General features: G+C 48.6%; 1 protein-coding gene across 8 annotated transcripts in view; it reads left to right on the forward strand.

Moving 5' to 3' along the window:
• SMOX (spermine oxidase) overlaps window positions 1–24911 on the forward strand; it is a 56458-nt gene that overhangs the window by 23331 nt on the left and 8216 nt on the right. For 3 of the 8 annotated variants that reach the window (XM_027069628.2, XM_053200207.1, XM_053200208.1), the window contains exons 2-8: window positions 2045–2278; window positions 5781–6007; window positions 10526–10699; window positions 10865–11624; window positions 12204–12364; window positions 14221–14310; window positions 14761–15245. In XM_027069628.2, coding sequence (XP_026925429.1) covers window positions 2071–2278; window positions 5781–6007; window positions 10526–10699; window positions 10865–11624; window positions 12204–12364; window positions 14221–14310; window positions 14761–14898 — 1758 coding nt within the window. In that variant the 5' untranslated portion in view covers window positions 2045–2070 and the 3' untranslated portion in view covers window positions 14899–15245. Of the gene's footprint in view, window positions 1–2044; window positions 2279–5780; window positions 6008–10525; window positions 10700–10864; window positions 11625–12203; window positions 12365–14220; window positions 14311–14760; window positions 15246–22375; window positions 22648–22960; window positions 23250–24911 lie in introns of those variants that run through there. The other 5 variants (XM_027069631.2, XM_027069632.2, XR_008289191.1 and 2 more) reach the window with 4 other exon arrangements.

The following is a 24911-nucleotide window of genomic DNA, read 5'->3' on the forward strand; positions in this document are numbered from 1 at the left end:
TCCTCCCTCTTTCTCTTTTTCTTTCTTTTAATTTCTCTGTCTCTTTTTCTGTCTTGTCTCTTACTCTCTCCTTCCTTCTACCCTCCCTTCCTCCCTCCCACTCTTTCTTTCTCTCTCTCTCTCTTTCCTCCCTCCCTCCCTTCCTTTCTTCCTTTTTTTCTTCTCCTCTCTCTCTTTCTTTCTCTCCTTCCTTCCTTCCTTCCTTCCTTCCTTCCTTCCTTCCTTCCTCTCTTCATTCCTTCCTTCCTTCCTTCCTGCCTGCCTGCCTGACTGCCTTCCTTGCCAGGAATGAATATCTGAATGGTTACTGAGGTACACACGCATACATATAAAAATGACACAAATCCTACCTGTCCAGGTCGGTGGATCTTTGTATGTATACTGTGTGGCCACCGTTCAGATCAAGACATATATTCCTTCCACCCCAGAAAGTTCCCTCCTGCCTGTTTTCAGCTATTCCTCCCCCTGGTCTCTCTTCTGTCACCACAGATTCATTTACCTCTTCATGAGCTTCATGTAAGTGGAGTCATACAATATGTACTTTTTATCTCTGGCCTCTTTCCTTCAATGCAATGTTGTTGGAGGGCACCAGTAGTTTGGTTCTGTTTATTGCTGAAGAATATGCATGAAAATGCTGCACGTAGTGCGTACATTTATCCATTCTCCCATGGTTGCTTCTGTTGTTTTGGCTCTTATAAATAAAGCTGCTATGAACATTCCTTAGCATGTGTGTTTGGTGGACTATGTCCTGCTTCTCTTGGGCGTATTCTGGGGGGTGGGGCTGCTGTGTCATTGGAAGGGTTACACTGAGCTTTGTTAGGTAGGGGAGACAGTTGTTTTATGTCCCCTGTCTGCTGCACTGCCCAGCAGCCACCTTCCAGACACCCTTCCTCCCCTGTTATTAGTAGGTTCTACCACTGAACCCTCAGCAAAGGCAACTGGAATCGAAGTTGCTTGGGCCAGGGAGGGAACAGAGACAGGATGAGAGCCGAGCAGCCCCTTGGGATGGCCCACAGGCACCTTGGAGCCCTCGTGGTCACTCTGGGAATAGGCGGTAGCCTCTCCCAGCACTGGGGTGATTCAGGGACCCCCCTTGGCTGCCTAGCCATCAGCTCCCTAGCCTGGCGTCTCTGAACAAGCTGGCTTAGTGTAACTGTCAATTTCATGTCTGGCCTCTGGTGCCATGGGTCCTCACAGTCCACCGTTTCCTGGGCTCCTTGCTGCTTTGCGGTGACTGAGGGGCTGGGTGGCTGGGGGAAAACAACCAGAGAACTACCCGGAATAGCAGAGGCTCGTCCGATACCGGCCTCGTGGCACTTTCTGGGGGGAGGGCGGGACTATGTCCTGCCCACCAAATTGCCACTTCATTCACACTGTGAAAGACTAACAGAAAGCTAGAGGAGGAGAGAAGGGGCAAAGGAGAAAGAGTGCCAGGGAAGAGCCACGCACGGGAGGGAAAGTAGAGGGTCCAGCGCTGTGTGTGTAAGTGTCCTGCGGTCTGTGTGAGCATCTTGGGGTCTGTGTGAGCATCCTGCGGTCTGTGTGAGTATCCTGGGGTCCGTGTGAGCATCCTGTCATCTGTGTGGGCATCTGGGATTGGTGTGAGCTGGACCACAGCAGCCGTGTCAGAGCGAGCTTGTTCAGGGACAGCAGTGTCAATAGTTTTTTCTTGAATTTGGTCTTTTTGGGTCATCCCCTTCCTGGCTGGCTCTAGTCTCAGCCTTGGGGAATAGGCAGTGTGCCTAGCAGGTTGGGGGTGGGATTGACGGATCCCAGGGGCTTAGGGTGGGTTCCCAGCAGTCCTGCTTGCCGGTGGGGGCCCACAGTGCATATTTTCTACCTCTCTCCTTCCCTCTGTCTGTCCTCCTCCTTGCCACATCCTTTGGAGATGGCTCCTCTTGTCCAGGTCTCCGGAAGAGCAGGAGGGCTCAAGAAGGTTCCCCCCCCGCCCCGCCCCCTTGAGGGCAGAGCTCATGAGTGTCCCATGGGACAGGTGGGAAGTGAAGGCAGAGCAGGTAAGCTGTGACACCCCTGCCCCCTGCAGGTTCCTAGGAGGCCAGTGCGGACGGTATGCAAAGTTGTGAATCCAGTGGCGACAGTGCGAATGACCCTCTCAGTCGTGGCCTACGGAGAAGGGGACAGCCTCGCGTGGTGGTGATCGGTGCTGGCTTGGCTGGCCTGGCTGCGGCCAAAGCACTTCTGGAGCAGGGCTTCACGGATGTCACTGTGCTCGAGGCTTCCACCTGCATCGGAGGCCGCGTGCAGAGCGTGAAACTTGGTAAGTATCCCCCCTCCACCCGCGCCAAGGTCACCTTTTGTCCTTCAGTGCTCTGGCCCTGCCTCAAATCTCATTATTTTGGTTTTTCCCTGGGATAAGTGGGCCTTTGCCAGAAGCTTCCTTTGCCCTCTGAGCAACCCTCTGAAGTGGGCAAGATGGGGCTCTGGCCTTCGTGTTTGGAACATGACCTAGAGTTCAAGTGTTTAGGAAGGAAAGGACACCCAGGCCAGTGTCTCGGCAGTGGGTGGACCAGTTTCTGCTTCACAAGAAGAGTAATTCTGTAAGTTCTTATTAGTCATTACCTCTTGAGTGTGAATTAACATATCATGACTGAGAGCTAGTCTTGGGACAGTAGGAGCTCAGGGCAGCAGAGTGGTTGGGACTTGGGGCCTCCTTGTGGGTGATGGGCAGATCTTAGCATTGCCTGGGAAGATGATCTGTCCAGGTTACAGAGTAATGAGGCCTCTGGAGAAAGCCTCCAGGTAAGAGACTTTCCCCAGGACTGGGCAGATTTTACCAGGGGTGGGGGAATTGCCTGAAATGCAGCTGGAGGTCAGCACTTCCCAGCCAGGGAGTCTGACCAATGAGAGACCGAGTGGGTAGGGACCACGCTCGATGGCTACCCTCCAGAGGATTTTGTGTCTCTGTTCCCACATGGGGTAGCAAGGCCATGCATTCGATCGTATTGAGAGTCTTCTAGGGCGTTTCCTGGAGGGCAATGTGAGGTTGTGTCCATCTTCTGCTGCGACACACAGGACTGTGTGGCAGGGGGGGATGAAAGTGCCATCCAAAGCACTCATAAACCTGGGGAAAGCCAGCAGGAAGCCCTGGGACGCTTCGCTTGACATGTGATTGGCTGGCTGGGAGCCTTAGGGAAGGGGCAGCTCCCATTGTGGTTCCTGAGTCTTGATAAGACATTCAGTGTATGACGCAGAAACAGAAGATGAGGACAAATGGCCCAGTCTCAGGGGTAGCTGACAGCTGGGACATGCCACGCATGGAACAGGCGGCGGGGTGAAGAGATGGGGTGCGGGAAGCTGCGAAGAAGCATGATCTGCTGACCTGTTGGTGGTGGGGGCCTTCCTGACTTGGGGGACCTTGGGCAGACTTCAGGTGATGGGGAGAGTTGGGCAGGTAGCAGAAGGGGCCATACGCGTGGAGTGATGTATGTGATCAAGGCAGACTCCGCCAGGAGCGGGGAGAGCACGTCCTCGGGAGGGCGAATTTGCGTGTGTTGTGTGTGCAGACATACGGGGCTGAAACCAGGGGTGGACCTGCTACGGTGTGAGGCGGTGGCTCTGAATCTCAGTGGTCGGGGCAGGCGTCGAGGGCCAGAAGCCCCAGGGACACTGGATGGTGCTGGTGCCCTTTGATGCAGGGGTGTCACAAGGATCGCAGTCATAGAGGGGCAGGCAGGTGAGGGCAGGAAATCTCTCTCGACCAGGGCCTGCCCACCCCCCCTGTTGCAGAGCCTGGGGAATAGGGGTGGGGTGCTGAGCTCAAGCTCCTCACCTCATTCCTGCTTTTGCCAAATGTCCGTCCAGGAAGGATGCTGTCCCACGCCTGGATGTCACTGCCCAGTGACTGTGGTTTGGAGCTCCCTGCGTGCCCTGGGGAGGGTCCAGGCCCCTCCCCAAGGTCTCTTCCTCTCTTGGGAGCTCAAACCAGGCAAGACACTTTGGGGAACCCCAAGCCTGAGGAATTAAAGGGGGATTAGTAATAAATACTCTCAATGCCCACTAGGAACCCACTGGAAGCAGGGCACTGGGTTTTTAGTTTTTTGGTGCCATCCCATCTGCCCACCTTTCTGGACAAAGGGACATACACATTCCTGCATCTTCTCCCAGAGACCTCAGGAAATTCTGTCTCACTGGCGGTAGCACGAGGTTGACCGTTTTGTTCTCTTGCCTGCTGTTTGGCACATACATATATACAGGGCTATTTTTAGTAACTAGTGGTTTAATTAGAAACAGCCAGGAGAGGGGATGCACAAAAAAAGAATGGCCTGTTCCTGGGGTGAGGGGTGATTGTTGTCTGTTATGGCATATCAGATAACTATTGCTGCGTAACAGATCACCCCAAAATGTAGCGGTTTACAACAGTACCATTTTATTTGCTTAAATTCAGTGGGTCGGAAATTTGGGCAGGACTCAGGCAGGTGGTTCTTTCACTGGTCTTGCCTGGAATCTCCCACTCGCCTGCAGTCATCCGGTGGCTTGACCGGGGCTGGTTTGTTTATGACAGCCTTACCCATTTGTCTGGTGGTTGGCACTGGCTTTTTGGCTGGGCCACATGTCTCCAACAGGGTAAACCTCTCCATGGTGGTCACTTTCTAAGAGTGTGAAAGTGGAAGCCACAAGATCTCTTGAGGCCTGGGCTCGGAAGCCGCAGACATCACTTTCACTGCATTCTGTTAATCAAAGCAAGTCACAGGGCCAGCCCCGATGCAAGGGGTAGGGAAATGGACTCTACCTCTTGATGGGAGGACTGGCAAGGTCACGTTGCAAAGGGCTATGTGTACAAGGACAGAGGAGGAATTATTGTGACCGTCTCAGCAAAAAACTTAACTGCACCTGATATCTTGACTCGGCCCTCCAAGACAAAACAAAACAAAACACCAAAAAATGTTCCTCTCTCTTCCCCTTGCTTTGCTTCAACTTCCTTGGGAACTAGGCAGGGAAGGAGACAATGTGCCACCATTCCTACAGCATCGGAAGAGGAAACTGAGGCCCAGGCACAGAGGCAGCTTGCCTCAGAGCATCTGGTACCTTGGCTCTGGATGGGATGGTAGGACCAGCACCAGCTCTAGCCCTGTCCCAACTTGGGTCCAGGAGTTGCCCCCTGCCCTAGACAGACTCCTGGGGTTCTGCCACCTAAGGTTTTTCTGCCTTAGGAAGACAGAGTTTAGTTTTCTCTGGAAGTCTATTTGAGACTGCCTGCAGGAGGAGTCTTCCAGCCTGGAATGTTTGCCCTCCCTCCGGCCACTTTTTGTCTGGGATCGGGGCTTAGACTCCGGGGCCACTGGAGAATGTTGAGGAATTGGAGTAAGGTCAGATGAGGACCTCGGGCCAGAGGACCTCAGGTAACTTCTCTCCCCTCACTGGGACCACTGTACCCTCAGGTGCCCACACAGTATCTCCTGAGGGAGAGCCATCAATGAAAAAGGAGGTCTCAGTGTCTGGTGTTGTGTTAGACAAAGGTGGGATGGAAAAGCAGAGCCTTGTAACTAGTCCAGTGAAGCGACTCTGGGGGCAAATCACAAAGGCATTCAGGGTGGCAGTTATCTCAGCTGTAAAGTGGAATCCATTTTGTGCCACATGTAGTTTCCCCTGGGAACTTTTCACTGAAGACTTTGGTTGGTTGCCAGATAGGGGCCTAATTCCCCTTCCTGCTCTGTTGAGGGGATGGAAGGATCCTCTTGGAGGAAGAAGGCTGAGGCAGTGTTCTGGCCCTCTGTGAAGAAATCCCTGCCCCTCTAAGGGCCTGTTGTTGTCACCGTCAGGACACGCCACCTTTGAGTTGGGAGCCACCTGGATCCATGGCTCCCATGGGAATCCCATCTATCATCTAGCAGAAGCCAATGGCCTTCTGGAAGAGACAACTGATGGGGAGCGCAGCGTGGGCCGTATCAGCCTCTACTCCAAGAATGGCGTGGCCTGCTACCTCACCAACCGTGGCCACAGGATCCCCAAGGACGTGGTTGAGGAATTCAGTGATTTATACAACGAGGTGAGGTGTTAGCAGGGCAGCTGGACCCATGGGTGTGGGAGGCGGGGAGCACGCCGGCAGTGTGGGGGGAGTTGAGTGCCTGCTGGGGTCTTCTATGATCCTGGTTATGTCTTTGCACACTCTCTGGGCCCCGTATTTGGAAAAGCAGGACAATTTGAGGACAGGATGAAGGTGAGGGGTGGAGAAGTACGAGGTAAGAGGTCACTGATACAGATGATTACATATGTCTTCAGAAAAGCCTTAAGCACCTTTTATTAGATTTATTACTGGGTACTTGGGTAGTGATTGTTGTTGTTGTTGCTTTTGGATACTCTTTTAAGTTGTAATTTTTTAAAACTTTATTTTCTGGGGCACCTGGGTGGCTCAGTCGGTTAAGTGTCCAGCTTCAGCTCAGGTCATGCTCTCATGGTTCATCAGTTTGAGCCCCACAGTATGGAGCCTACTTGGGACTCTCTCTGCCCTTGCCCCACTCGCACTCTTTCTCTCTCTTTTAAAATAAATAAATAAACTTAAAAAAACAAAAAACAAAAACCAAAAAACCCTTTATTTTCAATTTTTTCCCAATATATAGAACTATAACTGATTATATTACATGTTGATTTTAGCTATCTTGATGAAGTATTATTTTAATGCTAATATTATATCTATTAACATATTATTTTAATTTATATTCTAATAATATTTTAGAATTTTATGTATATAATACTATACCAAATCATGAGAATTTTTTCTATTAACATATTATTTTAATTTATATTCTAATAGTATTTTAGAATTTTATGTCTATAATACTATACCAAAACACGAGAATTTTTTCCTTCTATTAAGATATTATTTTAATTTATATTCTAATAATATTTTAGAATTTTATGTATATAATACTATACCAAAAAATGAGAATTTTTTCTTTCTTTCTAATCCTCACACCAGCATTGTGCAGAACTTTCTGCAATAATGGAGATGTTTTAGACCTGCACTGTCCAGTAGGGTAATTGCTAGCTACATGTGACTTTTGAGCTCTTGAAATGTAGCTAGTAAAACTGAGGAGCTAATTAACTTAATTTTAAATTGCCACAAATGTCTAGTGGCTACTGTATTGGACAGCACAGCCTAAGACCACTTATTTATTTTCTTGCTGTATTGCACTGGATAGCATCTCCAGTACAGTGTTGGATAGAAGTGGCAATGACATGCATCCTTGTCTTGTTCAGGTTTTTAAAAAACTGTTCATAGAGGTGCCTGGGTGGCTCAGTCGGTTAAGCATCCGACTTTCCCTCAGGTCATGGTCTCACGGTTTATGAGTTCAAGCCCCATATTGGGTAAGCTTGAGCCCTGCCACAGGTGAGCTTGAGCCTTGCCTCAGGATTCTCTCTCTCTCTCTCTCTCTCTCTCTCTCTCTCTCTGCCCCTCGCTCACTTGTGTGCTCTCTATCTCTCTCAAAAAAAAAAAAAGTTCATATTTTTAGTATCTTTCAGTGGTGCTGCGAACTGCACTTAACAAGCAAGGTAGCACGTAGGTCTTGCCTTCTGATTGCTTGTCATTTGTAGTATAACGACCCTTCACTCTGGGTCAGTAAGTTGGCCAAAAAGCACCTATTGTACATCTTCTGGCTCTTGGGTATGGAAAAGGAGAAATGACTCTTGCTTTGGGGATGGTCCTTGTTCAGTGGAGGGCAGGCGTGCTGTGACTTATATGTGTACACCCACAAGGTATGTTATATGCAATCCCATGGTACTGTATGTTCTTACTCATGTGCTAGGAGACTGAATTGTTAACGAGCAGATAAGAGCTAGTATTCTTCAAAGTAGACCTTCCTGGTCTACTGGGAATTAGTCACGTCCTGAAATCCAGGTTATTGTGAGTGCTTTCAGCATGGATGCCTCTTGAGAATGACTTTTCAGGGTCCATGACTTACTTATTCTCTTACATAAACTTAAAAGTAGATCATCATCAGTTTCCGCTTGTGGGTTTGACTTTTGAAATGAAGAGTGTGACTTGTGGAGAGTAGCATGGATAAAATGGGTTATCAGTCCGAGGGGTGGTGCTTTGGGTTGGCAGGAGAAGGTGTTAACCCTGAGGAAAGTGATCGATTTATTTGTGTGTGGTTCCTAACCAAAGCTGGAGGCCATTCTGAAGAGATATGCTCTAAGCATATGAAGCCCTGCCGGAGGGTGACTTCACAATAAATCTTCAGCCTCCCTCCAGAGGTGACTTCGAAGGGCTACTCATTTCAATCTGTTACATTTGTTAACAAATAAGTGAATTCGTGCACTCGTGTCATATAGAGCTTAGTCCCTAGAGCAAGACTACCTTGATTCAAATATTAGTTCTACTACTTATTAGCTGTGTAGCCTTGAGCAAGTTGTTGGGGGCTCTCTGAGTCTTAACTTTCCTCACCTGTAAAACAGACATAGTTAAACCCACTTCAGAATGTCATGAGGATTAAATGAGATCCTGATGAAAAGTGCTTAATGAGAATTGGGGGTGAATATTATTAACTGTTACAGGCCTGTGCCATTTCCCTTGGTCACACTGGGAAGATGTAATTTAATCCAGGACAGAAGACTGTACCCATAGGACAACCCCGTGTGCAGGTCAGGCTGTCCCAGTTGGTGTGGTGGACACAAAGAATCGTGTTTAGATGGACTAAATTTATCTGTCCTCAGCTGTACATTCCGGCCTCTGGTCAACATAAGCTAAACACTGGCTACCATGTTGCTTATCACTCAAGGAAGAAAACCCAGGGAGGAGGAGGCACACTGAAAGCCTGACTCCTTGGCCGTGGTACTGGGTGAGGAATTTGCTGAGGACTCCAGTTAAGGCCAAACGCCCAGCAACGTGTGACTGTAGGGAGGAAAAGTGAACAAGTTAACTCATCTTCTTCTTTAGACTGTATGCTACAGAGACATGTTTAATTCATGTTTCTATCTCATGTGGAGGCTTTTCCCTGAGTGGAATGGTAGGGGATGGGTAATGTCACCTTCCTTTCTCTACCCTGCAGCCTCAGGGCCTCTACCAGGGCTGGATTGCAGGGCAGACGTGATTCCCGTGAACGTGTGCTGACCGAGTTCAGACTCGCTTTGGGAAGGGAACCACACCGCTAATTGGCACCAGCCATAGATGTTTGGCTAAGGAGCCCACCTGTTGCCAGTGTCCTGGGAGGGAGAGGGCGTGTGCTCATGCTCACAGCCCTTCAGTGATGCCAGGGTCCAGAGTCCTTGACGTGACTCTTAGTCATTCATGTCCCACCCCTGACTGCCTTTCCAAAATCATCTCTTGTAACTTTCTCTTTCCTCACTGCCCTCTTCAGCAAGACTGAGTCGCTTACATTCTCTCTCCCCGCCCTCATTTTTGAGTATGCTGTTCCTTCTTCCTGAAATACTTTTCCTCTGTCTCTCACTGCCAACTGTCCAAGGTCATCTGTGTTGATCTCAAAACCTGAGGGTTGTTTCCTGTCACAGCGCATCCTGCGGAAACAGCCCAGTTATGAGATCTCCCCAGTTTGAGTGAAGGCAGGGGCTCAGGGCTGTGTCCGTCTTCCTCACCGTTACAATCTGTGTTTGGCACGGCCCCGTAAAAGTTTGTTGAGTGAATGTTGGGACTCAGACCTTGCCCTCTGGGGATGCCATGACTGGCCCAGGACTGGCTTAGTTTCTTCAGGGAGATCTGCCCAGTGTTGGGTGGGAGTTACGTGCCTGGCAGGCACAGGACATAATAGGACCCTGCTCTAAGGGACTGTTTGTTGCTTTCTGTTGATAAGGTATGGTTTGGAGTTCTTGCCAAAATACGCCTGTGAAATGTATTTTCATTCCTTGGGACACTGGAGCCTCCCTCCCCACCACATGCCCTGCCCCAGCATGGTCATCTTGCTTAAATATGTCTGGGTTCTGCAGTAAAGGGGCACTTTGTGTGGACCTGAGCAGGGCCAGGGAGGGGCTCCTGGGAGGTCAGGTTTCAGGGCTCCTCCTGCTCCCTCTCCCCCAAACACTGGCCAGGCAGCAGTTCCAGACTGCCCTCCTGGGAGAGGGTGAAGCAGATACGCTTGGGCAGGAGTGGCAGGGAGAGGGTTTGGGCATTTGGTTCTTGGAAAAGTGAAAGGTGTGCAGACCCAGGTTCTGCAGTGGGTGGTCTGCTAGGGGACATAGCGCCCTTGAGGGGGCGGTTCCTTTCCCACCAGGCACCAAACGTTTTACTTTGTTTTCAGCAAGGGCCCTGCAGGAGAGCCTCCAGGGCTCCGTCCCTCCTTCGTAGACCCACGGGGCCTTAGATGGTGATCTGGAAGCAAGTAAGCTGGCTGGCTGTCCAGGACGGCTTGCCAGCCCTGAACCTTGGCCCTGTTGGTGTAGCCTGAGCGCAGCATGGAGTGCCACACTGATTCACCAAGGATGAGGAGCCATGGGCTCAGCATATCCGGGAGCATCGGGAACATGGGGACTTCTGAGCTGGGGTCCTTTGGTCTGAGATGGAGGGAGGTGCGAAGAGAGGTGTGTTTTCAGTCTCCTGGGGTTTCTCTGGCAGGTCTATAACTTGACCCAGGAGTTCTTCCGGCATGGTAAACCAGTCAATGCTGAGAGTCAGAACAGCGTGGGGGTGTTCACCCGGGAAGAGGTGCGCAACCGCATCAGGGATGACCCTGACGACCCTGAGGCCACCAAGTGCCTGAAACTCGCCATGATCCAGCAGTACCTGAAGGTATCCTTGTCCTCTCAGAACTTTGTTGAATACAGATGCCAGAGGGAAGAAGACGGATCCTGGGGCATCTGGGTCCGAGGAGGGCGGGGCTGCTCTGAGGTCCCGTTTTCTGACCCCCGCCTGAGCCCTGGTGGTCACCCGGCTCCTCTCTGGCTCTTCCCGCAGGTGGAGAGCTGTGAGAGTAGCTCGCACAGCATGGACGATGTGTCCCTGAGTGCCTTTGGGGAGTGGACCGAGATCCCCGGGGCCCACCATATCATCCCTTCGGGCTTCATTCGGGTTGTGGAGCTGCTGGCTGAGGGCATCCCCGCCCACGTCATCCAGCTGGGGAAACCAGTCCGTTGTGTGCACTGGGACCAGGCCTCGGCCCGCCCCCGGGGCCCTGAGATTGAGCCCCGGGGCGAGGGTGACCACAACCTTGACGCAGGGGAGGGCGGCCAGGGGGGAGAGGAGCCCCGGGGGGATGGGCGGGATGAGGACGAGCAGTGGCCGGTGCTGGTGGAGTGTGAGGACTGCGAGGTGATCCCGGCGGACCACGTGATCGTGACCGTGTCGCTGGGCGTGCTCAAGAGGCAGTACACCAGCTTCTTCCGGCCGGGCCTGCCCACCGAGAAGGTGGCCGCCATCCACCGCCTGGGCATCGGCACCACCGACAAGATCTTTCTGGAATTCGAGGAGCCCTTCTGGGGCCCCGAGTGCAACAGCATACAGTTTGTGTGGGAGGATGAGGCGGAGAGCGGCACCCTCACCTACCCGCCGGAGCTCTGGTACCGCAAGATCTGCGGCTTCGATGTCCTCTACCCGCCCGAGCGCTACGGCCACGTGCTGAGCGGCTGGATCTGCGGCGAGGAGGCCCTCGTCATGGAGAAGTGCGACGACGAGGCGGTGGCCGAGATCTGCACGGAGATGCTGCGGCAGTTCACAGGTGTGTCCCCGCGCCGCCGCGCCCACTGCCCCCTCCCGGTCCTCTGCCACCCTCTGCATCTTCTGCGCCTGCGGTGGCTCTTCCGCATCCCCAGATGGTGCAGCTGAGGGGCATGCCCACTGGGAGAGCCTACCCCCCCCCCCTGCCCCCCCGCCTCCGCACGCACTTTGGAACTTGAAACCCTGAAAACCGTGGGTGCTGTGTTTCTTCTAAGGGCTGAGGGTAAAAACTCAGGTATCACCCCCAAACCTCCGATCGCCCATTTCCTACCCATACTGCCCTGCTGTGAGATGCATTTGCGTGTCACTGTCAGATCCTCTGAGTTGAACATTTTTCATATAGGAAATCGAGGGACCCAGAGAGATGAGCTGTTTTGCTGGGCGGTCCGCAGGGAGGCACTGAAGGGCCAACAGCTAGAGCCCCCAGCCTCTCCACCCCTCTTCCTGCGTCCCCTTGCCTGCTGGCGGGGGCTGGCCTTGCAGCCAGGGAGGTGGAGTGCCAGTTGTCCTCTCAGGGGTGTCCTCTGTGTGCAGCCATTTATCATCTCCCTTCCCCTCGGCTCTTGCGACTTCCCAACAGGGAACCCCAACATTCCAAAACCTCGGCGAATCCTGCGCTCGGCCTGGGGCAGCAACCCCTACTTCCGAGGCTCCTATTCGTACACGCAGGTGGGATCTAGTGGGGCAGATGTGGAGAAGCTGGCCAAGCCCCTGCCATACACCGAGAGCTCCAAGTTGGCGGTGAGCGGGGTGCAGGGTGAGGAGGTCCTGGGGGGCAGGGGGGGCAGGGGTTTTGTGTGGGGGTTTGGTGGGGGGGGGGAGGGTGGTGTTCCGCCGAGGGGTGAGACAAGCTGAGGCAGATGGTGTAGCTCCTGTGATGAAGGAGATGATGAAGGAGAAAGCAAGGTCACGTGCACTTCACATCTGGAAGAAAAAATGGAATCAAACAGATATTAAAAGCTTTCTTGAGGTTGTAAAAGCTGAGCCATTTCATGTTATGCTCTAGCCATTAGTTACATTTAGTTGAAATTAATTATGATTTAAATTAATAGATTTAAAGATTTAGCTCCTTGGTCGCACTGGCCACATTTCAAGTTTGATAGCCACGTGCGGCTAGTGGCTGTTGGATTGTGCAGCTATAGAGCATTTCTAGCACCATGGAAAGTTCTGTTGGACAGCGCTCATTCAGTAGGAGTAAGTTTCCCCAATATGTTTTATTTACTTTTCCCCCCTAATATGTTTCAGAAAATAAAATTGAGAGTACTGACCCTCCCCTAAATTATATCAACTATATAATAAACAATAGAGAAAAATAATAAATCTGAGAAAAAAATTGTATATATTTCTGTTTTCATAAAGCGGACTTCAAGTTTCCCCCATCAAGCAGACACATACAAAAAAAAAAAAATGTTAAAACCCAGCAGGATTATATTTAAAACAGTTCTTTGGTGTAATTGGTGAAGAAGATTTCCAGCGTGTGTTGGGCATGCCTGGTTGTGCTCAGCGGGAGAGAGGAAAAGGCCCTTAGATGCTGCAGCCATCCTCCTGAAAAGCAAACCTTCTCTTGTCACCTTCATCAAGTTAGGACTAGTGCATCCAGCAAAAAGCAAAACAACATGAAAGTAACTGGGGCCTAAAGCAGACAGAGTTTGCTTCTATCACACAGAGACACAAAGGGCGATCCAGAGGTAGGTATCAGGACCCAGTACCATTGGCACCTGGCTCCGTCTTCAAGGCCACTTTGTGGTTCTAGAGGGCTGTGAGGCTGCCACTCTCAGGGCAGACAAGGCAAAAGAGAGGAACCCCTGGGGCTGAGTCAGTGCTTCTAAACCACAGTGCACTTGAAGCTGATTGGCCAGAACTTAGTCACATGCCTGTAGCAGCTGCTAAAGAGGTTGGGATGCGTCATTTTTATTCTGGATGGCAATGAATCCAGTTAAAAATCAGGGCTTTGTTACCGAGGAGAAAGAGCAGAATGGATGTGGGAGTAGGCAGCTCGCCTACTTCTGCCACGGATAAGCCTCCCCCCACCCCTCTGCGGCTTAACGACCTCTGTGGGCTCCTTGTTGGTGGGTTAAAGCTTGCACTTCTCAAAGTGAGTGGTCTGCAGACCAGCAGCATCAGCATCATGTGGGAGTATGTTAGAAATGCAGACTCTCAGTGCGCCCCAGACCTGTTGAATTAAAACCTACATTTTACCGGGATCCCCAGTTGGTGCCTTTGCACATTCAGTTTGAGACGCAGTGGGATAGAGTCCAAACTCAAGTTTGGAATGCAAGCACTTGTAGTTTGCCTGGACCCCTACCTACACAGCTTGCTTTCTCGAGGTGGAGCCCCGGCTGTACCAAAATTCTCACTGTCCCTTGCTTTGGTGCATTTTTGCCCTCATTTTTCCTTCTTCTTGAAATGTCTTTTGCCTGTTTGTTTACCTAGCATCTTCTGAGAAGCAGCCCAAAGGTCCTGTCCTCTGGGAAGCTTTGTGCAATCCCCCTTACAGGGGGCCTCTTTTCTGGGCTCTCAGCACCTTGCCCAAACACCCATCAAGTCACACATGACGCCGTTTAGTAATTGGGTTTCGTGTCTGGCTTCCCCACCAGCAAGGAAGCTCCTCAAAGCAGCAGCCCGGTCACCTTTTATCTTCCAAGTGCTCAGAACAGTCCCTGGACCCTAATAGGGGCTCCATAAAGGTTTGTTAAATTACCGCCTAACTTTATTGAGTGCTTATGTTCTTCCAGGTTCTAAGTGCTTTAGATACATTGTTTCAACTAATCCCTACAACCACCATCAGAAGTAGATGGTATAAACCCATTTTGCAGATGAGAAAATCAAGCCTTAGGAAGGTTAAACCATTTGCCCTGAGTTCACTAGTAAGAGGCACCATGAGCCTCTGAGACTGCAGATCTGGGACTCCTAGCAGCCTCAGAGCAGAAAGAACTGAGACCTGGATGTCTGGGGAAGAAGCAGGGGAAGGTGGCCAGGTGGGATGGGCAACTCCTCATCCTGTGGAAGCAGCGATACCTGCATCTCAGGTGCCTGCTCTCTGACTTGTAGTACGGATGGGGGGGTTCCTGGGGCAGACAGGTAGCCTCCTAGCCTTTCTTGCTCTTCCCCCCTCACTTCCCCATCCCCTGGCCCAGCCCATGCAGGTGCTGTTCTCGGGTGAGGCCACTCACCGCAAGTACTACTCCACCACCCATGGTGCTCTGCTCTCTGGCCAGCGCGAGGCTGCCCGTCTCATCGAGATGTACCAGGACCTCTTCCAGCAGGGGACCTGAGGGCCCTCTTCACTCCTGAGCGTGTTCCTTAAAGAGCCACTAACTCGTGACTGCCAGCCCTGCCCTTTGCTGCCGTGTGCTCCTAATTTCCTAATCCACTGTAGAATGGATTTGTACGTTTCGTAGAGCTAGACACCCCGACTGGCTTCAGATCTGGTCCTGTAGCTTTTCCTTTTCTCTGTGCCGGGTGGTGACCAGGGTGGGGCCCGTTGATTTACCTCTGTGCTCTGACCTCTGACCTCTTACCTCCCTGTGCCTCCCCTCCCCTCCTGCCTTGTCATTGTAAGTGCCTTCAATACTTTGCATTTTGGGATAATAAAAGAGGCTTGCCCTTCCCGTACCCCTCAGCTCGTCTCTTCCATTTACCTCAGCCTCTTATGTGTGTGTCTGTACTTTGTGTTAGCATATCCTCTTTGAATGAGGGGATGGTGGGAGGGCTGTGGCCTGGCTGTGCCCCCAGAAGGTAGGGTGCCTGCCTTACTGGAAGGGGTCTCCCCTCACCTCAATCTGTTTGTGGTTGTTTGCCTTCCTGCCGGCGAGACCCCTCAGGGATAAGGGCTCCTTACTACTCAGCTCAGCTCCTTCAGGATGGGCCTGTGTCTGCCCACCGGCCCTTTGCTGGACTACTCAGAGCCCTACTGGGTGGCATGGCCACATGGAGCGAAGGTGAGTTCCATGGGAGGGGACATCTGTTGTGGCTCCATGCCAACCTCAGATGCATTAATTATCAGTCAGTGTCACCTGGCTGTGGGGCCCTAGGTCTGACCTTTGGGGTGGCTGCTGTTGACTTCTGGGAAGGTGGATAGGGTGGCCATTTTTTTTTTTTTTGTGATATACCTAAGTATTTCTCACCTGCTGTCCAAGGGCCTATCACTTATGGGGGGCAGAGGGGGGGCGAATAGTCTTTTCTGCTATTTTTTTACTGAGTGAAAGCACACACATCGCATATACATACAGTCACTTGCACACGTGTGCACACACGCATACACTCACCTGTGTGCACACACAGTACATCCACACATCCACACACCTACATATACTCACTCCCACACAGATATAGCACCCCACACCCTTACAGCTACACACAACTACATTGACATACACATGCACAGAACCTTAAAGAACAGTTAGTCATTTTATTACTGCAGATTTGACTCCAGATTGCTAATGATAGAGTTTGAATTATATAGACTTGGGGGATTTGGGTGGTGGAGGAAATTGTGGAAATCCAGGTTCGGCACCCCGTCCCCCACCCCCCTCCGGCCTGACTCTGTGTGCACTTAGGTTGGGCTCCCTTCTCACAAGTTGAAGGCACTGCCCCTAACAAGACTCTACATCCTGTCCCCTGTTTCCTTGGGTTATGGTGGAGATGTCTAACACATAGACACGCCTACACACATGCCTACCTGCACCTCCCGACACACCCTCCCTGCATGCACACCTGCCATGCCCACACAGCTAACAGGTGTCCTTGCTTCACCAAGGTTGGTCCCCCCTGGAGTTTAGGTCAGGGGTTCATAATCACCTGCCACATAGCTTAAAAGATTGTAACTGTATAAAAATTATAGGAGGAGCTAAAGATGTGGTTCAAGCTCAAAGTCATGAAAGGATCCGTGGAGACCCCTCCCTCCACACCTGCCCCCAGTACCACTGTTGCTCCCCACACCCCACGTGATTAGTGCCTTGTGTGTCCATTTCTAGATATGTCAATATAAAGATGGGCCCTGCTCTCTCCTTTTTGCACAAAAGTGACCAAGTATTCATCCTGTCCTGCATTTTGCTTGTTTTAGTCAACATAATGTATCTTGGAGATCATTCCATAACAACACTTAAACAGACCACGTAAATTTGGACCTTGCTTTGGTCCAGGGGTGTATCTCCCTCCTGGCCCAGAGTTGCTTTGCAAGAAGCATCCTCTGTTAACTTGGCCTTGGGAGGCAGTGATCCAGTGTGCACCCTCCCCGTGTCCTGGATTTTCCCCACTAACTGTGGTGGAATGGGTAGAAGTGGCCTGTCACAGAAGTATGGGGGAAGAAAGTAATAGGTAGATTCTGAGGCTCACTGGCAGGGGAATTTTAAAAGACTCTATGAGGGTCAGAAGGCTATAAATGTTTATTCTATGATTGCACGCTGGGGAGCTTCAGGTGTGGGTAGCGGGGAGGGAGGGAATAGTTACTTAGAGCTGGCCACCTGCCAGGCAAGGTGCTAGTTGTTAATGCTGGGTGCACGGGTCTCTTAATTGGATATGGATGCCAACTCAGGCTGGGGAGGGCAGTTTATCCCCATGGGGAGACAAGTCTTACAAGAGTTAAGTAATGGCACCCGAGGTCATGGAGGTCTGACTCCACATTGCAGGCTCATTCTATTTATTGAACCATGAAAAGAGGAGGCTGGTGCCACCAAAAAAAAAAAAAAAAAAAAAAAAAGAAAAAAGAAAAAAAAAAAAAAAAGAAAAGGAGGCCATTGCTGGTGGAGAGAGTGGAAATGGGCAAGCCACACTGGGAAACTCTGTGGCAGATTCTACTGAAACTGGCATGTGCCCACCCAAGGGATAAGAATGCATATGCCCACCAAACTTATGTACCAGAATGTTCATAGCGACATAGTTTGTAATAGCTAAAAACTGGAAGCGGCTAGATGTCCATCCATAGTAAAGCAGGCGAGCCGTATTACCTCCATACAAGGGAATACTACCTCCATACAAGGGAATACTACGTAGCAATAGAAAAACACAAGTTGATATTTGCAACATTGATTCATTTCAAAGACATTATGTTGAGTGAAAGTAGCCAGTCACAAGGCTATATGCTGTATGTTTTTTTTTCTGTGAAGTTGAAGAACCTATAAAACTATCGTGTTAGATATGAGGGGACAGAGCAGTGCCTGGGAGGGAGTACAGGGATGCTTTCTGGTTACAGAACTATTCCATATTTTGATCTGGGTGGTGGTTGCATGGGTGCATACATTCGTAAAAATGCACTGGGTTACACACTGAAGGTTTATGCACTTTTCTGTGTGTGTGATATAACTCAATTTATGAAGTTTAAAAAAGAGTCTGAGGACATCCTTCCCTCCACCCTTCCATCCAAAAATATACGGTTGTGTTGACCCAACAAATTTCCTCCTTGCAACAGGGATGACATCCTGAGAGCAGATAAAGGGAGGAAGGACCTACTTATGTCCCTCTGGCTGCCTGGTGATAAGGATTGGCCTTGTGTTTACTAGTATGTCACCATTTATCAGACTCCTTGCCTATGTCCCCTCATCTAGGCACCTGCAGCCATGTGAGGGAGGTGGGGACTGTTTCACAGCAGGGGAAATTGAGGTTCCCAGGACAGTGTGGGATTGTGCAAGGCCATGCAGCTTGCAGGGGATGCCATCTGAGGGGGAAGGGAACAGCCCTGGGGGAAATGTGGGGACAGGTATGGGAGTGGTGGCCCTGGAGAGTTTGCCAGAGCCTTCCAGGGTGCTACCTCCCTATCAAACAATCATTTAATGTGGGTAGCATTTATGATTGGCAGCTTCAAAAACAGATTTGAGGCAGGGGTGCCTGGGAGGTTCAGTCGGTTAAGCGTCCGACTTCAGCTCAGGTCATGATCTCATGGTTCACGAGTTCGAGTGCCGCGTCGGGTTCTGCGCTGACAGCTCAGAGCCTGGAGCCTGCTTTGAATTTTGTGTCTCTCCATGTCTCTGCTCCTCCCCAGCTCATAATCTGTCTCTCTCAAAAATAAATAAAACATTAAATACACATATTTGAGGCAGATAAATGCAAGGGCCATTCAGAAGCAAGACAGATTAGATGTACCAGGAACACGGGATGAATTCCTTGCTGTGACTAAGTCTCTGAAGCAGCCTTGGCCTTGATTGAAACTCAAAGGACTCTATCAGGGGTGGCAAATGTGGCATGCTCGGGCCAACACCCACGCCAACGCCTGCTTTGCATTTCCTGTCACCTAGAGAAGGTCACGTGAGAGGAAATTTCTTTTCTGGCCGTAGGATTCTAGTAGGATAGTTGCATGATGTCTTGTGCTGTGGGCATCAGTGACTTCATGAGCAAGGCTTTCAGTTGTGGCCATGTGGAAGCCTCAGAATTGTTTCTTCAAGGGGCCTGGGGTACTTGGCAAGTACCGTGCCTCTCCACCTTTGCTGCTATGGGACAGGTTAACAGCTCCTACTTCGTGGGAGCCACTTGGAATGTCTGCACTGTGTACAAAGGTAGGAGAGAAGCATCTCTGATTTGAGTTTCCCTGCATTGACTTACTTGGGCCTGTTGAGACGAGCCCAAGGGTAAGCCCAAGGTGCAGAGCGAGGTGGGCTGCTGGTTCAGTTCTAGAGAACCGCCTGCCTAATTAATGGTCTGCCAAACATAATGGTAGAGTTACACGAGGCCGTGTTTTCTCATAATGACCGGCTGTGCCGTTTGTTGAGGCTGCTCTTGATTTGGGCAGGGTAATCTAATCTCAACAGAACGGAAGACTTGTGGCCCTAAGGTGGCATCCAGGACATCTGAGCTGATGGTAGGCATTTAATGTAAGAAAGGAAGGGGTTGCTTCATACTGTTTAACTGGAGATGCGGATACAAAATCTGCTCTCGCCTTTCATGATTTTGGCAGTGGTTGTTGGACGCTGATTTTGCAGGTGTGTTCAAAACCTGGCTTTCTGTTAGGGGATGCAAAATGTCAGGCATGTTTTATTTCAATGAGCTCAGTATTGGAGCAATTTTCAGGCAACCCTCTTAGATTTCCCTTGTTTGTTCTCCCCTTCAACCCCCGAGCCCCCCTGTCTCCTCACTGTCAACAGACAGCAATGTCTCCCAAAGTGTCCTTCTTCATAGGCTCACTAGAAGCCATTGGAGGCAACTTCCTCTGCGGGTCTGCAAATAGCTAATCTAAACACCCATCCTTATAGGGACCACCAACCCCTATCCCCCCCCCCCCACTCCCCCATCCCTGACCCCAAAGGAAGTATGTGACCCTCCACTTGTGCATCTCATGTTCCAAACTCAGGGACCTTGCCTCACCTTTCCCTCTCCCCCTTCTCTCTACTCCATCCTTCCCATCCACATTTCAAGATGCTCTTGTCTTTCCATCACCCTCTCCTCTTTCTACCACCTTCCCTTGCCTTCCTTTCATGCTAGTGTTTCTACACTTGCTCTCTGCATTCTCACTATCCTTACCCTAGCAGTTGGTGGTGGGGATCCTGAGGTTGCAGACACACACACACACACACACACACACACACACTGGAAGGCCTGGGTTGGCTCCCCTTCTCACTAAGGCTAGCAGAGGCGGGGAGGATCCCTGCTGACTCCAGGGTCTCTTGAAGCGAGGAAGACCTCATCGTTTGAAACCTGTCCTTTGGCGCCATCTGCTGGCCATATAGGACTACAGCCCTCTTGGCTGCAGGGAGAACGTGTGTGCCCTGGATTCTCTGTGGTCTTTTCTGAATTCAACAAGAAAGAGACCTCCCAACAAATCACAGAAAATACCTTTAATTTATGTTGAGTAAGTGGGTAAAATAACATTGTAACTTATTCTGGAGTATCGTTTATTTTTCATTCTTAACAGTAAAAAGGGACCTTGTTGGCCCTGAGATGAGATTTTTTTTCTCTCCTCCCTCCCTCTCTCCTTCCCTCCCTCCCGCCTTCCATACCCTCCCATTCTCTTCCGTTTCTCTACCAGACTTTTAGTGTTTTCCTTTTGTATGCCAGCCTCAAAGAAGATTTAATTATGCTTTGAGAAATACGTTCACTAAGTAGATGAGTGAACGAATGAATAAGAAATGTGACTTATTTGGTTTCCCAAACAAAGTTGGACGGTATGATTTAAACTCTTTTAAATTTATGGAGTTTGTTTTATGGTCCAGCATATGGGCTCTCTTGGTACATGATTTATGGGCTTGCGAAGGATGTGTTTTCTGCTATTGTTGAATGGAGTGTTCTGTGGATGTTGATGATATCCTGTTGGTTGATGGTATTCTTGGTTTCTTCTATATCCTTGCTGATTTTCTATATAGTTCTAGCAATTGTTGAGAGAGTAGTGTTAAAGGGTCTAATTAGAATTTTGTATTTATGTATCCTTTTCGTTCTATCAGGGTTTTTTTCTTTTGTGGTATCAGTAGACTATTTTAGAACAGTTTCAGATGTAGGAAGAAGTAAATATATAGAGTCCCCTCCCCCAACCATCTCCCCTATTATTAACATTTTTTTCATGAATATTATATGCTTGTTACAACCAAAGAACCAATGATGGTACATTATTATTAACAAAAGTCTCTAGTTGATTCAGATTTCCTTAGCTTTTACCTAATGCCCTTTTTCTGTTCCAGAATTCCACCCAGGATACTAGGTTATATTTAGTTGTCACGTTTCCTTAGGTTCCTCTTGGTCATGACATTTTCTCAGACTCTCCTTGTTTTTGATGATCTTACCAATTTTGAGGAATGCAGCCAGGTATATTGCACGATTACCTCTCTACTGGAATTTTTCTGATGTTTTTCTCATGACTGGACTGGGGTTATAGGTTTTGGGGAGGAAAACCACAGAAGTCAAGTGCCATTCTATGTCATCGTGTCAAGTGTAGGTACCATCAACATGACTTAGGACTGTTGATATGAGCCTTGCTCACTGGTTGAGGTTGTGTTTGTCAGGTTTCCGCACCGGGAAGTTAGTCTTTTCCTCCTTTCCGTGCTCTGCTCTTTGGAAAGAAGTCACTTTGTGCAGCCGCAAGTAAGGAGTGATGCTCCCCTTCTTTAGAGTATCTACCTTAATTTATTTGGGATTCTTCTGCCCAGGAGCATTGTGTCTCCCCCCATCCCAATCCTTTATTAATTTATTCAGTTATTTTTATGTATCAGAATGGATTCATGGGTATTTATTTTATACTTTGGATTGTCCAATACTACTTAATCTTGTTATTATATTGTTCCAGCTTTGATCATTGGGAAATCTTTCAGTGGACTCCTATGTCCCTTGGACATACCCCCATCAATGTGTGTGTGTGGCTTGTTTTTGTTTTTTTTTTTTCTTTTTTGGAGTGCTTCTTTACTTTCTGGCACTACAAGATATTCTAGGCTCATCCTGTGACATCCTGCCCTAGTCATAGAAGTAGACATTTCTGTACAGAATCCTAGCCCTTTTGATAGGGCGCCTGGGTGGCTCAGTCAGTTAAGCATCCAACTTCGGCTCAGGTCATGATCTTCACGGTTTGTGAGTTAGAGCCCCGCGTGGGGCTCTGTGTTGACAGTGCAGAACCTGCCTGGAATTCTCTCTTTCCCTCCCTCTCTGCCCTCCCCCCACCCTCAAGATAAATAAACATAAAAAAAAAAAAGAAACCAAGGTTTGGGCATTAGGTGTGCTTGTGCCACAGAGGTATCATTGCTTCTAGGCCCTCTCGGCTGACAGAGCTGTGTGTATACTAACCTATGTATCTACACATCTGTGAGTATTTTTTAATGTACCTATCCGTATCTGTGTTAGGTGTGAGTTCTTACTGATGTCTTCATCACCACATGGATCATTCTAGCCTCCTCCCATCCCTTTCATTCTGAAGGACATTTCCACTGGATGTACGATTCTGATGGGCAGCTTCTTCAGTACTTAAATGCTGTGCCTTTCTTCTGGCCTCCATGATTCTGATGAGAAATCCGCTGTCTTTACAATTGTGTCTCCCTACAAGAAGGTGTCATTTCTCCCTTGCTTGTCTCAAGATTTTCTCCCAGGTTGCCAAAGCTTTAAGACTCAGCATCCAGGTAATCCCCTTTAAGGAGCTTTCTGGTGATTTTACTGTCTTATCCATAACTCCCTGCCCCTTCTAGTAGTAGATTTCTGTCTTCTGAATTCCCAAGGCGCTTCAGTTTGATTTTTTACTGTCATCATCGTACCTGCCTTGTTTGCCAATAATGCGATCATGTGTCTTAGGTGGTTCACAGTGACTGCCTCTTCATATCCCCATAGTATCCAAGTATTTAACAAGGCTACAAAAAAGTTTATTACATGGATGAAGGTAATAATATAATTGATATAAAATTCCCAGATTTATTAAAATTTATTATTTATTTTGAGAGAGAAAACACAAGTGGGGGAGGAGCAGAGAGGAGAGTGAGAATGGGAGAGAGAAAATCCCAAGCAGGCTCTGCACTGTCAGCGTGGAACGCAATGTGGGGCTTGAACTCATGAACCGTGAGATCATGACCTGAGCTGAAGTCAGATGTTTAACCAACTGAGCCACCCAGGCACCCCCGAAAATTCTCAGATTTTTAAAAATTAGTTTTTAGTGACACAAGTACTTGTGAAAATATTCTCCTAAAAATAAAGGAACTTTACAGATAAAACTGGAGTTTCCTGTGATCATTTTCTTAATTCTGATCCCCCATCTTAAGAATTTGGTGTTTGTCCTACCAAAATATAAAAATACATTTCTACATACATGATATGTGAATGAAAATTATATAGTATTTTGTATGTGTATGTATTTTTAGATAAATGGAATCACCCTGTACGTATTCTTTTTCTTTTTTTTAAAGTTTATCTTAATGTTTATTTATTTTTGAGAGGGAGAGACAGAGCATGAGTGGGGGAGGGGCAGAGAAAGAGGGGGACACAGAATCCGAAGCAGACTCCAGGCTCCGAGCTGTCAGCACAGAGCCTGACGCGGGGCTTGAACTCATGAATGGTGAGATCATGATCTGAGCGAAAGAAAGTTGGATGCTTAACCCACTGAGCCACCCGGTGCCCCCATATTCTCTTTCAATTAGCTTTTTGTTCACACAACAAAAAGAGAACTCTGTTGAAATTATGTATCTCATATATTCCTTGTAACTGATACATAACATTTCATTGTATGACCATGCTTCACTTCAGTATCCCCTTTGCCAAGGATGGATGTTTTCTTGTTTCTAGTTATTTGTTATTATAAACAATGCTGTAATAACCATAGACAATGCCTCTGTGTGCACCGTGTAAAGGTCCCTGGATCATAGGGTGTAAGTATTTTCAGTTTTGGAAGACCCCGCCAAATTACCCTGAAAAGTGGTTTGCCAAATTACACTCCCACAGATGGGTATGTGAGCACTTGTATCTACGCCGTTTTGCCATCACTCAGTGTAATGAAGAATTCGTGTTTATTTATTTTTTGTCACCAGGTAGGTAAAACCAGGTGTCTCATTTTTGTTTTAATTGCATTTCCCAACTAGTGATATTTTTTCTTGGGATTATTAGAAATTCTCCTCCCCCCCCTCCGCCATGGGTTAGTCTTTTTGTCCATGATATGAACTGCATATAGTTTCTTCCAGTCAGCTGCATTGTTTATGGGGTCTCTTGACATATAGAAGCTTTAAATTCAGAAAGAACAGACGTTCATGAATCTTTTCTTTTATGGTTGGTGCTTTCTGTAACCTATTTAAGAATATGCATTTCTATCCCAAGTCGTGAAGATAGGATTCTGTGTTTTTTAAAAAGAGTTCTTAAGCATTTATTTTATGTGTTTAGATCTTTAGTGGACTTGTGGTATGAGGCAGGGATTGGCTGCTTATCCCGATTATTTCTTGTTGGGTGGTCCACCTTTTCCCCACTGATATGAAATGCCATCAAATGATGATTTGATTTTTTTGCCTTGCTGGGGAATAGGAAGGCTATTCCTGAATATTGGTTTATACTTGGCTAAATGCAAACTCTTTTATTAGTTTCAATTATTTATCCAGGACTTTTCTCGGGTTTTCTGGGTAGAAGGTCATATTACTTGCCAAATTTGATAGTCTTTTTTTTTTTTTTTACTGTTAATGTACCTGTTGTGTCTTTTTCTCTTTCCTTACTGTATTAAGTGTAGCTACTGGTACAATGTTGAGTAAAGGAGCGATAAGGGGATCATAGCCTTGTTCCAAACTTTAATGGGAATGCTTCTGCAGTTTCTAAGTATGCTGTTTGCTTTTGGTTTCTAGTGGGTACCTCTTATCAGGTTGAAGAAATCCCCTTCAAGATCTAACTGTTTTATTATGAGTGAATATTGAATTTTATC

This window comes from Acinonyx jubatus, chromosome A3, assembly GCF_027475565.1.
Source record: "Acinonyx jubatus isolate Ajub_Pintada_27869175 chromosome A3, VMU_Ajub_asm_v1.0, whole genome shotgun sequence".
NCBI lineage: Eukaryota > Metazoa > Chordata > Mammalia > Carnivora > Felidae > Acinonyx > Acinonyx jubatus.